Consider the following 10,761-nt stretch of genomic DNA (forward strand, 5'->3'; position numbering starts at 1 on the left):
CAAGCAAGGAAGTTCCACCTAAAGGACATCCCAGAGAGGTGATGCTGAGACAGGAAGGCAGAAGGGGACAGGCTTGGGGGGCAGAGGTCTCTGGGATAGAGAATCACATTCAAGGCTGCGAGTGAGAGCTGGACACACACAGATACACACACACACACACACACACACACACACATCCTCACAGCTGAGTTGCCCAGCTCAGTCTGCCGCTGTCTCTCCTTCAGTCTCTGCCTCTTTGACTATCTCTATGTCTCTTTGTCTATCTCTAACTTGTACTGTCCCTCGTCTCTTTTTTCTCTTTCTGGGTCTCTGTATCTCCATCTCTCCTTGAATATGTGTGTCTTTTCCTATCTCTCTGTTTCTGCCTCTCTGATTCTGCTCCTCTCTGTCCCTCAGTCTAAGCCTGCCTATCTTTCTGTCTCTGTCTTTCTCTATCTCTGTATGTCTCTCGGTTTCAGTCTCTGTGTCCCTCTCTGTCTTCCCGACTCTTTATCCAAGGATTCTCTCTCCCAAGGAAAGCCAGGACGACTCCATGAAAGGTGGGGCTAGGGGCGCGCCTTTGAGAGAGGGGACCTGCCTACACCTTTAAGCGCGGGCGCGCGCGGGGACTGCGCCTTTAAGCGCGGGCGCGCGCACGGCCCTGGGTTCCCGGCGAGGAGGCCGCGGGAGCGCCCGGACCCGGCCCGCCTGCCCGGCCCCCGCCCGGCCCCCGCCCCGGCCCCGGCGGGGGAGGGGTCTCTGAGCGCGGCCCCTCCCCCCTGCGTCCCGGCCTTTGCTGCGGTGCCCCCACCCCGTGTGTCCCTGTCTGTCCGTCTGTCCGCGCCCAGGCCTCGCCCCACCCCGGCCCCCGGGGCTGCCTGGCCGCTCCCCCCCTCACCGCAGCCGCCCCCCTCCCTCTGGACCAGCCCCCGCTGCATCCCGCGAAGCGAGTGGAGCCGCCGCCGCCCCACAACCAGGACCCGCGCCCCGAAATTGGGGAGCCTGCACCCCGAGATTGGATCCAGAAATCTGGAAACCTGAGCCCTGGAGCCTGATTTGGGGCTGGGACCCCAAGACCTGGAGCCTGAACAGCAGTATTTGGGGCTGAAATTGCAACATCAGTCCCTGGGACCCCAAGATTTGGAGCTGGAACCCCAAGAATTGGAATATGTACCCCAATATTTGGAGCCTGAACCTCGAGATTTGGCATCTGAATCCCCAAATTTGGAGCTGAGCTCTGAGTTCTATGCCTGGGACATTCAAATCTGGGACTGGATTCTCATTTCTACACCCTGGAGCCTACTATTTGAGACTCGAACCCTGAAATTTAGGCCTCAGAGTCCAAGATCTGAACCCTGGCATTGCAAAGGGCCTACCTGAGTTTGGGCCTGAAATCCTTGCTGCTAAGCTGAATGCTGAAATTTGGGGTGAATCTTGACTCAGCGCCCCAATATCTAAACCCAGAACTCTAGCATCAAATCCCAAGATTGGGCTTGGGACTCAGATCTTAGACTATCCATCTGTCTGTTTAGCATCCCAAGACTGGAGCTGGGAGACGGTGACTCCGGGCAACCCAAATTGGGGCCTGGGTCCCTAAAATTGAGCCCTTAAGAGGCCCAATATTTGGAGATCTAAGACCCTAAGTATCAAGGTCTGGAGATTCTTTGGCCATAAATCTGAGCAGAGACACAACAGACAGAGGCTTTGGGAGAAGGGAAGGCATGACCAGGCACCCCCTCCAGAGCCCTGACCCCTGACCCCTCGGAGCTTGAGGATTCTTGCTCCCTGGGGCGGCTTCCAGCTCAGGTAAGGCTACTGGGAGACCCTGTGGTGGGGAGGGACTGGGGAGGAACTTCATCGCTGGGGGTGGAGGTAAGGAGGACCATGTCCCCCCTGGGCACCCTTGGAATTTCCCCAGGGAACAGATGTCCCTTCACAAGAGTCTACCTCGAACACTGTGGACATTTGGCCAGCCCTGCCCCTCTCTGACCTCCTCATCCCCAGCTGATGGCATCTCCAGGTCTGTGACTGCCCCCCTCCCCACACCCCGCTCAGGCTCTCCAGCTTCTTCTACCATCTGTCTTATTTGATCATCTCCAGCTGCCTCTTGTGTCCACCACTGCGCTCTCCAGTCTCATTTCTCCATCTCTTTCTCTCACTGATTATCTCTATTCACCTCTTCTCTCTCTGATCATCTTTGACACTTAAGTCCGCTGGCTCTTCTCCCTGGCTACCTCCTGGCCCCCACTCCTCTCTGACCATCTCTGTCTGCCACTGCTGTCTTTGATCATTGCCTTTAACACCCCTGTCCACAGCATCTCTCTCCAGCCACCTCTGTCTACTGTTTCACTCAATGACCACCCTTGACATCTCTGTCTGTAGTACCTCTCTCTAATCATCTTTCAGCAGCTCTCTTACCTGTGTCTACCCCTGACTCTAAGCCTTGACCCGTGACTGTCTCTGACCATCTTTCACCATCTCTCTCTATCTTCTGTCTCTCCTCTCTGACTTCCTCCATCCACCTTTTCCTCTGTCTAACCATCTTTTACTGTCTCTCTTGTCCTCTACCCACTCCTGACTCCAACTGCCAGTCTCCAACCATCCTGGCCGTCACTGACCACCTCTCTTCTCTCAATCTCTCTTGCTCATTGATGCTCTCTGATCATTTCTAACATCTCTGACTGCCTTTCCTGTCTCTGGTGCCCTCTCCCCACACCCATCAGTCTCACCAGCTGTCCCGTCTCCATCTGTCTCTGACATGTCTGTCCCCTCCTCCTCTCTGACCGCCTCTCTGCCTTTTGACCCTTTCAGACCATCTTTGACCATCTCTCCTGGATCTGGCCACCCCTGCAACTTCCCCTCTTTTTGGCCACTCCTCATCTTCATGACCATCTCTAACAACCTCTCTTGTCTGGTCCTGTCTGGCTACTCCTAATCATTCCCACTGCCTTGACCACCTCTTCTCTCTTTTGCCACGTCTCGCCACCCTGATCACCGCTCCTGTTCTCTGCCTGTCTCATTTCTAATCACCTCTCTTCCCTCTGACTTTCTTTGTTCATTTCTTTTCCCTCTCTTCCCTCGTGACACACCTCTCTGAGTCTTTAACCATCTTCTCTGGCTTCTGGTCTGTCTGACCACTCCTCTGTGACCATCGTTGATCAAGTTCTCTGCTCTCAGCCCACTATGACCCTCTCTTCTGGTCCCAGACCACCCCGACCCCCTCCAGCACCCCACTTCTGGCCTCAGCCTGCCCTAACAACCCCTCCTCTTCCCAGCAGGCCGCCCCTGCCCGCGATGGCCGTCCTCCCGCTGCTCCTCTGCCTGCTGCCGCTGGCCCCTGCCTCATCTCCACCCCAGCCAGCCTCACCCAGCCCGTGTCCCCGGCGCTGCCGCTGCCAGACACAGTCCCTGCCCCTAAGCGTGCTGTGCCCGGGGGCAGGCCTCCTTTTCGTGCCACCCTCGCTGGACCGTCGGGCGGCCGAGCTGCGCCTGGCGGACAACTTCATCGCGACTGTGCGGCGCCGGGACCTGGCCAACATGACAGGCCTGCTGCACCTGAGCTTGTCCCGCAACACCATCCGCCACGTGGCCGCCGGCGCCTTCTCAGACCTGCGCGCCCTGCGCGCGCTGCACCTGGATGGCAACCGGCTGACCTCGCTGGGCGAGGGGCAGCTGCGCGGCCTGGTCAACCTGCGCCACCTCATCCTGAGCAACAACCAGCTGGCGGCCCTGGCGGCCGGGGCCCTGGACGACTGCGCCGAGACACTGGAGGACCTCGACCTCTCCTACAACAACCTGGAGCAGCTGCCCTGGGAGGCGCTGGGCCGCCTGGGCAACGTCAATACGCTGGGCCTCGACCACAACCTGCTGGCTTCCGTGCCCGCCGGCGCCTTTTCCCGCCTGCACAAGCTGGCACGGCTGGACATGACCTCCAACCGCCTGACCACCATCCCGCCGGACCCGCTCTTCTCCCGCCTGCCGCTGCTGGCCCGGCCCCGCGGCTCACCTGCTTCCGCCTTGGTGCTGGCCTTCGGCGGCAACCCCCTGCACTGCAACTGTGAGCTGGTGTGGCTGCGGCGGCTGGCGCGGGAGGATGACCTGGAGGCCTGCGCCTCCCCGCCGGCCCTGGGTGGCCGCTACTTCTGGGCAGTGGGCGAGGAGGAGTTTGTGTGCGAGCCCCCCGTGGTGACCCACCGCTCACCGCCCCTGGCTGTGCCTGCTGGTCGGCCAGCCGCCCTGCGCTGCCGGGCGGTGGGGGACCCCGAGCCCCGCGTGCGGTGGGTGTCACCCCAGGGCCGGCTGCTGGGCAACTCCAGCCGGGCGCGCGCCTTCCCCAACGGGACACTGGAGCTGCTGGTCACCGAGCCGGGAGATGGCGGCATCTTCACGTGCATCGCAGCCAACGCAGCTGGCGAGGCCACGGCCGCTGTTGAGCTGACCGTGGGTCCCCCACCGCCCCCTCAGCTAGCCAACAGCACCAGCTGTGACCCCCCGCGGGACGGGGAGCCTGATGCCCTCACCCCGCCCTCTGCTGCTTCTGCCTCTGCCTCTGCCAAGGCGGCTGAGGCTGGGCCCCCTACTGACCGTGGTGTCCAGGTGACGGAGCATGGTGCCACAGCGGCTCTCATCCAGTGGCCAGATCAGCGGCCTATCCCGGGCATCCGCATGTACCAGATCCAGTACAACAGCTCAGCCGACGACATCCTCGTGTACAGGTGCAGGGTCCAGGCGGCGGGCAGTTCAGGTGGGGGAGCGAGGTGGAGGGAGGGCTGGAGGAACACCTACTGATACCCCAGGCTGCAGCACTGGAAGTGAAGCTGCAGGGTTACAAAGGAAATCAGGCAGAGAAGGCAAAAGGAATGTGACAGCAGTGGTAAAAAAGAAAGAAGATAGCAAAAGTAAACAGTAACACACAGAAAAAGGAAATCCGGCAGCAAGAATAAAACATAATCAGGACTTCCCTGGTTGCCCAGTGGTTAGGATGCTGCGCTTCCACTGCATGGAGCATGGGTTCAATCCCTGGTTGGGGAACTAAGATAGATCCTGCATGCTGCAAGGCGTGGCCAGAAAAAAAAAAAAAATAGAAGTTTAACTGGGCAGCCGGGGAGGCAAGATTGAAGGGATACGAGCAGATTTAAGTTGTAAAGAGAACTAAGTATTTCCAGATGACAGCTAGATTCAAGTCAGGCTGCAGGAAGAAAAAGAGATCAAGCAGGAGGGCCCAGGGATCGTGGAGAAAATGGAGTGAGGCAGCCCAGCTGCAAAGGAACTCAGTGCATGCTCAATCACTTCAGTCTCTGACTCTTTGCAACCCTATGGACTGTAGCCCGCCAGGCTCCTCTGCCCATGGGATTTTCCAGGAAAGAATACTGGAATAGATTTCCATGCCCTCCTGCAAGGGATCTTCTCGACCCAGGGATCGAACCCACATCTCCTTGCAGGTGGATTCTTTACCCACTGAACCACCTGGAAAGCCTGCAAAGGAACTCAGACCAGAGGTTAAAAGGAAAATGGGGGAGGAGGTTATAGAGAGATTAGGCTTTGGGTTTGTACAATGTGCCCTGCTCCATGTGTTTGGAGTTCTAACATGGTGACATCTCAGCTTTTGGGTTTTTTTTTTTCCGAATCATATTCAAGCTAGCTCAAGCTCCACCACTGCTAGGTGAACAGGACTGCTCAGTCTGCCATTGCTGGGGACTCCCTACTCCCTTCTCCCTTCTCTTGCTGCAAACAAAACCTGGGCTTACACACTGCAAGAGTGGGTTACCATGACAGTCATCCAGGCAAGGTTGGAACATCCACTGTGGCCACATGTGGTCACTGATGGTGGCTGTAACCCAGGTGCAACTGACACGTCTCACCCAAGTCCAGCTTTGCATGGATGGCTGGGGATGGCTCCCTCTCCTCACTATCAGGCTGGCCCAGGGGTACTGCCCCTGACACCCGGCTGCGGAGGAATGGGCCTCCCAAGGTCTGGGGTCCATGCCTTGTAAACCCAGTATCTGGGTTCCCTTTGCCTCCCCACAAGCCAAAACCTCCAAAGGTAATCACTTGATTTCTTTCTCAGTCAGTCCTGGAAATCCAACCAGCTTTTCTCCATTCCATTTCAAAGACAGCCATCCTCAGTCGATTCCACAGAGGGCCCACACCTGAAAATCACACAAGTCCCATCCACCTTGCTGGGCGAGGTGAGGAGGATGGGACAAATGCTCTCCCAGATCGTCACCCTCCTAGAGACAGAGTTCCCTCATTAAAGCCACTGAAGAGTAAAACAGGGATTATAAAACAAGTTAAATCTCCAACAGTGCGCCCTGCTACAAAAGGAAATATAGTGAAATTGGGTACTAAAGATAAAAGGAAATGGAAAAGATAAGGATAAATTGAAACCAGGCCAGAGAGATAAAAGAGAATCAGGAGACAGAACTGGAACGAAATAAGGCAACAGGGAGGAAAAGAACTCAGCAGCGATGACTGAGGCGCATCAGTTTAATGAAAACAGAGTCAGATGACAGGGCTCTCTGGCAAGCAGGCTACGGCTACAGCAGTAATAATACGGCAGTGAGGCCCAGGGGACCTTCATTGGCAGGTTAGAAGGAAATCGGGCATCAACACAATGGGGGATTCAGGCGGTTAGATTAGAGAGAATTCTAGCTTTCCACTAGAGGAAAGTCAGGCAGTTGGGAAAGTGCAACCAAGCCCCACATGGAGGAAAGTCAGAGGGACAGAGAGAAATGAGGTGAGGGCCTAGAGGGAGATGTGGAGGTGGGATTAGAGGGAAATTGGATGAGGCAGGGGGATGGTAGAAGGAAATGGGCATCAGGTTAGAGGAATACCAGGCAGCCTCTTCCCTGGCAGTCCAGTGGTTAAGACTTCACCTTCCCAAGCAAGGGGTGCAAGTTAGATTCCTGGTCTGCGATCTGAGATCCCACATGCCTCCGGGCCAAAAAAAACAAAACAAAGAAACAGTATTGTAATGAATTCAGTAAAGACTTTTAAAATGATCCACATAAAAATTAAAAAAAAAAAAAGAACAAAACTGGGAACAGAGTTGAAGAGATGTCTGGCTGGAGGGAACTCGGTGCTGGGCTGGCCGGAAATAGGGTGAGAGATCTTGGGGAATTCAGGCGATGAGCTGGGTGGGGGAGACCAGAGTGAAGTCAGGCAGGGGAGTGGAACAAAACTGGGCAGTAAGCCTAGAGGGAACTTGGGCTGCAGGCTTGGAAAAAATGCTGGAAGGGTGGCAGTGCAGGAGGGGAACCAGGATATAAAATGAAACCACACTTGGGAGGCAGTGGGGCTCACGGCAAACTGGGCAGCAGAGTGGAGGGGAAGCGGGCACTGGTGAGAATGTAGGCACTGAGGCCAGAGGGAGATCAAAGGGACATTTGAGCAGCAGGAAAATGAGAAGGTCCACTGGGGTAAAACTGGCTTAACAGAATGGAGGGATGTCAGGTGACTGAAGGGTATCAAACCAGAGGGAATTCAGGCAGTGGTTACAGGGACCTCAGGGCCTAGGATGAAATGAGGCAGTGGCCTCGGGTAGCGGGTGGAGGGGATCTTCCAGACTGGAGGGTTGGGGCAGGGTGCAGGGTGGGTGCTAGGCAGCCATTGACTTGACCCCCACCTGCCTGTCCCTCCAGAATGATCCCGGCCGAGAGCAGCTCCTTCCTGTTGACGGACCTGGCGTCAGGCCGCACCTACGATCTGTGCGTGCTCGCCGTGTACGAGGACAGCGCCACGGGGCTGACCGCCACACGGCCGGTGGGCTGCAACCGTTTCTCCACCGAGCCGGCGCTGCGGCCCTGCGGGGCCCCACATGCGCCCTTCCTGGGCGGCACCATGATCATCGCGCTGGGGGGTGTCATCGTGGCCTCCGTCCTGGTCTTCATCTTCGTGCTGCTCATGCGCTACAAGGTGCACGGCGGCCAACCCCCCGGCAAGACCAAGGCTTCCGCGCCTGTCAGCAGCGTGTGCTCCCAAACCAACGGCGCCCTGGGCCCCATGCCGGCCCCGCCGGCCCCTGAGCCCTCTGCACCCAGGGCCCACACCGTGGTCCAGCTGGACTGTGAGCCGTGGGGGCCCAGCCACGAACCCATGGGACCCTAGCTTCGCGCCCACCTCTACGGCCCAGAAGGGCCCCCCCGCCGGGGTGGCAGGACCCAGACACCCCGTGGGACCTGGCCTCGGACTCACCAAATTGCTCACGGTTTTTAAAACTCTGACGGGGAGGGTGTCGGGGGCACCGGGCACAACAAGAAAGTCCTATTTTTCTAAGCTTGGGCCTGGGCCCTTGCCCTTGTCTCTGTCTGTTGGGGGTGGGGGTTCATTCAGGGGTCTGGAATGGGACGCCTCCCCTGGGGAGAGAACCGCCCTCTCCCGGCCCCTTTCTGTCTGAGGTCCCTGGATGAGCCTGAAGACAGGTCATCCCTTCACTCTGCAGACATTCCCTGAATGTCCTCTCTGGGTCTGCCCTGTGCTGGGTGACGCCATGGTGACCCAGGCAGCCCCCAGCCCTGCCCCTCAGACAGTGATAGCTCATAGCGATGAGAGACGTGGTGAGGAGGGAAGCCTAGGAGATAGCAGGAACCCCAAAAAAGTGTCTGACTCAGCCTAGGGTGTGGTCAGGGAGGGCCTCATGAAGGAGACGTGAGCTGAGAATGACATCTGAAGGAGATAATCGGGCAAAGAGCAGAAGGAAAGGTATTCTGGGCAGAGGGCCAACACAAGCAAGGGCTTAGAACGTGCAGGGCACTGGGGGCACTGCAGTAGAAGTGAGGCAGGAGGCGTGGGCAGGGTTCAGGACCCCCAGGCTGAGGAGCTCAGACTCTGGCCTGATAGTATTGGGGAGTCATGGAGGAGTCTATGCAAGGGAGGGAGAGGGTCAGGTTTGGGTTTTAGGAAGATCCTTCTAGCTGTCAGGACGGTGGATCAGAAATGAAGACTGAGGCTGGGAGCCTGGGGAAAACCAGGGCAGGAACCTGGGTGGGTGAGGACAAAGCTGGACCGGGGCAGCCTGGGGGAAAGCAGCAGAGCGTGGGTGAGAACAACAGGAAGCTGAGTAGATTGGTTATGGAGCTGAAGGGCTGTGGGGGACAGAAGTGTCCAGGAGAAGGCCCAGGGCTCTGACCGGGGGAGGGACAGTGGATTGCCCTGATACAGGACCAGGGAGGAGGGGCAGGTTTGAGGAGGATACTGAGGCCAGTGTGGGACTTGGTGGATATGGAAGGCAGCCACGCTCACCACTATCCCACCGATGCCACTGGGACTTGTTAAATATGGGGGTGGGGGGCCCAGGATGTGGGCATGCCATCAAGGGGTGGCAGCCAGGAGGCTGCCAGACCCCTAGTCTGAGACCAGAGCTAGGGACAGAAATGGGGGCTCTGTCAGTGGGGATGGGTCATCAGACTCTGAGGTCATCAGACTCTCCATATTTAAGGGACAGGAAAATAAATACCTCGACTGAAAAACAAAGCCTGAACAGCAGTAGGTGGAGGGACAGACTGAAGCAAACCAGCCAAATCAGAGCCAAGGACTCTTGTGTTTAATTATCTCAAGGCTGTGGTGACCTCGGCGAGAGCCGTGTTCGGGGACTCGCTGGGCAGCTGCCAAAGCCAGCTGATTTGACAGTAGGAGGTAAGAAACTATAGACAGGGAATGTATACCCTGTGATCCTGTGGGCCTTGAGCCCAGTTCAGGTTGACCGGGGCCTTTCTGCCCCTATGTCTTTCCAGGGTTTGTCCTCATTCAGTCTAGATCTGCCCTAGGCCTCCCCTTGGATACCAGGCCTGGAGGTTTGCAGGACCAAACCCTGGGTCTTGGAAGTGTCTCTGGAGACCCAGGAATGAATCAGCAGTAGGAGGACCAGCTCTCCCTGACCTCAGATCACCGCTGGTACCATCTCCTGAGGCAAGATATGGAGGGAACTCAGGTCCTGTCTTTCTTCCCTGCTGTGTGAGGGATTTGATGAAGAGAGCCCAAGACTGGATTGGCCATGCTCATGACCTGGTGCACATGACTTGTCCTCATGGAATAACATCCTAGATCCTGGCATACCTTTCTTGGTTGGGTGTAGGCCTTGGAAATGATCCTCCATTGACCAAGGGAACAGCCTGAGTCCCAAGGACCTGACCTGATCCCCCAAGTCCTCCAGCACCATCACGAGGTCCTTCCTCTTGTTGTTTGTTACCCTCAGTGGCTGAGGTCAGGTGAAGCCATCAGGGAGAGTGAGGTGTTTGGGGAAAGGGACCTAGAGAGTGGGAGGATGGGACGGATACCTAGTGCCTGCTACAGAATACCACTCGCTGCCATAAGGGGGAGCCAGAGTGTGCCCTCCTGCAACCTTCCTTTTAAAATTGAACAATTAATGCGTGCCCCCTGAATGCAAAGTACTAGGGCTTCCCTGGTGGCTCAGCGGTAAAGAATCCCCCTGCCAATGCAGGAGACACAGGTTCGATACTTAGGTCCAGAAGATCCTCTAGAGGAGGAAATGGCAACCCACTCCAATAGTCTTGCCTGGAGAACCCATGGACAGAGGAGCCTGGTAGGGCTACAGTCCATGGGGTCACAAAGAGTCGGGCATGACTTAGCAACTAAACAACAGCAACAAAAAGGGATTCGATACTGAACAAATATAGGCCCGTCCTGCCCTCCCATATCTCACCATTTGGTGAGGGAAACAAGCATCAAATAAGCAAGTGGAGAGCGTGTCTGGTGACAAGGTGGGTCACACAGGAGAGACCCTTGGAACTATGAGAGCCTATAACCAGGGGACTTGACCCAGGA

The 10,761-nt window shown here is 56.9% G+C and overlaps 1 protein-coding gene across 4 annotated transcripts; it reads left to right on the forward strand.

Annotated features, from left to right (window-relative positions):
- Window positions 1-664: 664 nt before the first annotated feature.
- LRFN3 (leucine rich repeat and fibronectin type III domain containing 3) lies at window positions 665-8,253 on the forward strand. Of its 4 annotated transcripts, none has more exons than XM_070772023.1 (4): window positions 665-1,785; window positions 1,898-1,999; window positions 3,255-4,694; window positions 7,620-8,253. In XM_070772023.1, exons 2-4 carry the CDS (start codon window positions 1,905-1,907, stop codon window positions 8,083-8,085), a joined length of 2,001 nt encoding a protein of 666 aa, XP_070628124.1. In that variant the 5' UTR covers window positions 665-1,785; window positions 1,898-1,904; the 3' UTR covers window positions 8,086-8,253. The 4 variants fall into 4 exon arrangements, with proteins under 4 accessions (XP_070628124.1, XP_019834601.2, XP_019834602.2 ...); XM_019979042.2 differs by having other exon boundaries at window positions 3,258-4,694; XM_019979043.2 differs by lacking the exon at window positions 1,898-1,999 and having other exon boundaries at window positions 666-1,785.
- Window positions 8,254-10,761: the final 2,508 nt, after the last annotated feature.

Source organism: Bos indicus, chromosome 18 (assembly GCF_029378745.1).
Source record: "Bos indicus isolate NIAB-ARS_2022 breed Sahiwal x Tharparkar chromosome 18, NIAB-ARS_B.indTharparkar_mat_pri_1.0, whole genome shotgun sequence".
Taxonomy (NCBI): domain Eukaryota; kingdom Metazoa; phylum Chordata; class Mammalia; order Artiodactyla; family Bovidae; genus Bos; species Bos indicus.

Excerpts from the sequence above, each read along its gene's own strand:
- LRFN3 (XM_070772023.1), top strand. The coding sequence starts at position 1,905 with ATGTCCCTTCACAAGAGTCTACCTCGAACACTGTGGACATTTGGCCAG. Across the intron at positions 2,000-3,254 it reads CCAGCTGATGGCATCTCCAG|CAGGCCGCCCCTGCCCGCGA; the intron begins GTCTGTGACTGC and ends TCCTCTTCCCAG. Across the intron at positions 4,695-7,619 it reads GACGACATCCTCGTGTACAG|AATGATCCCGGCCGAGAGCA; the intron begins GTGCAGGGTCCA and ends CTGTCCCTCCAG.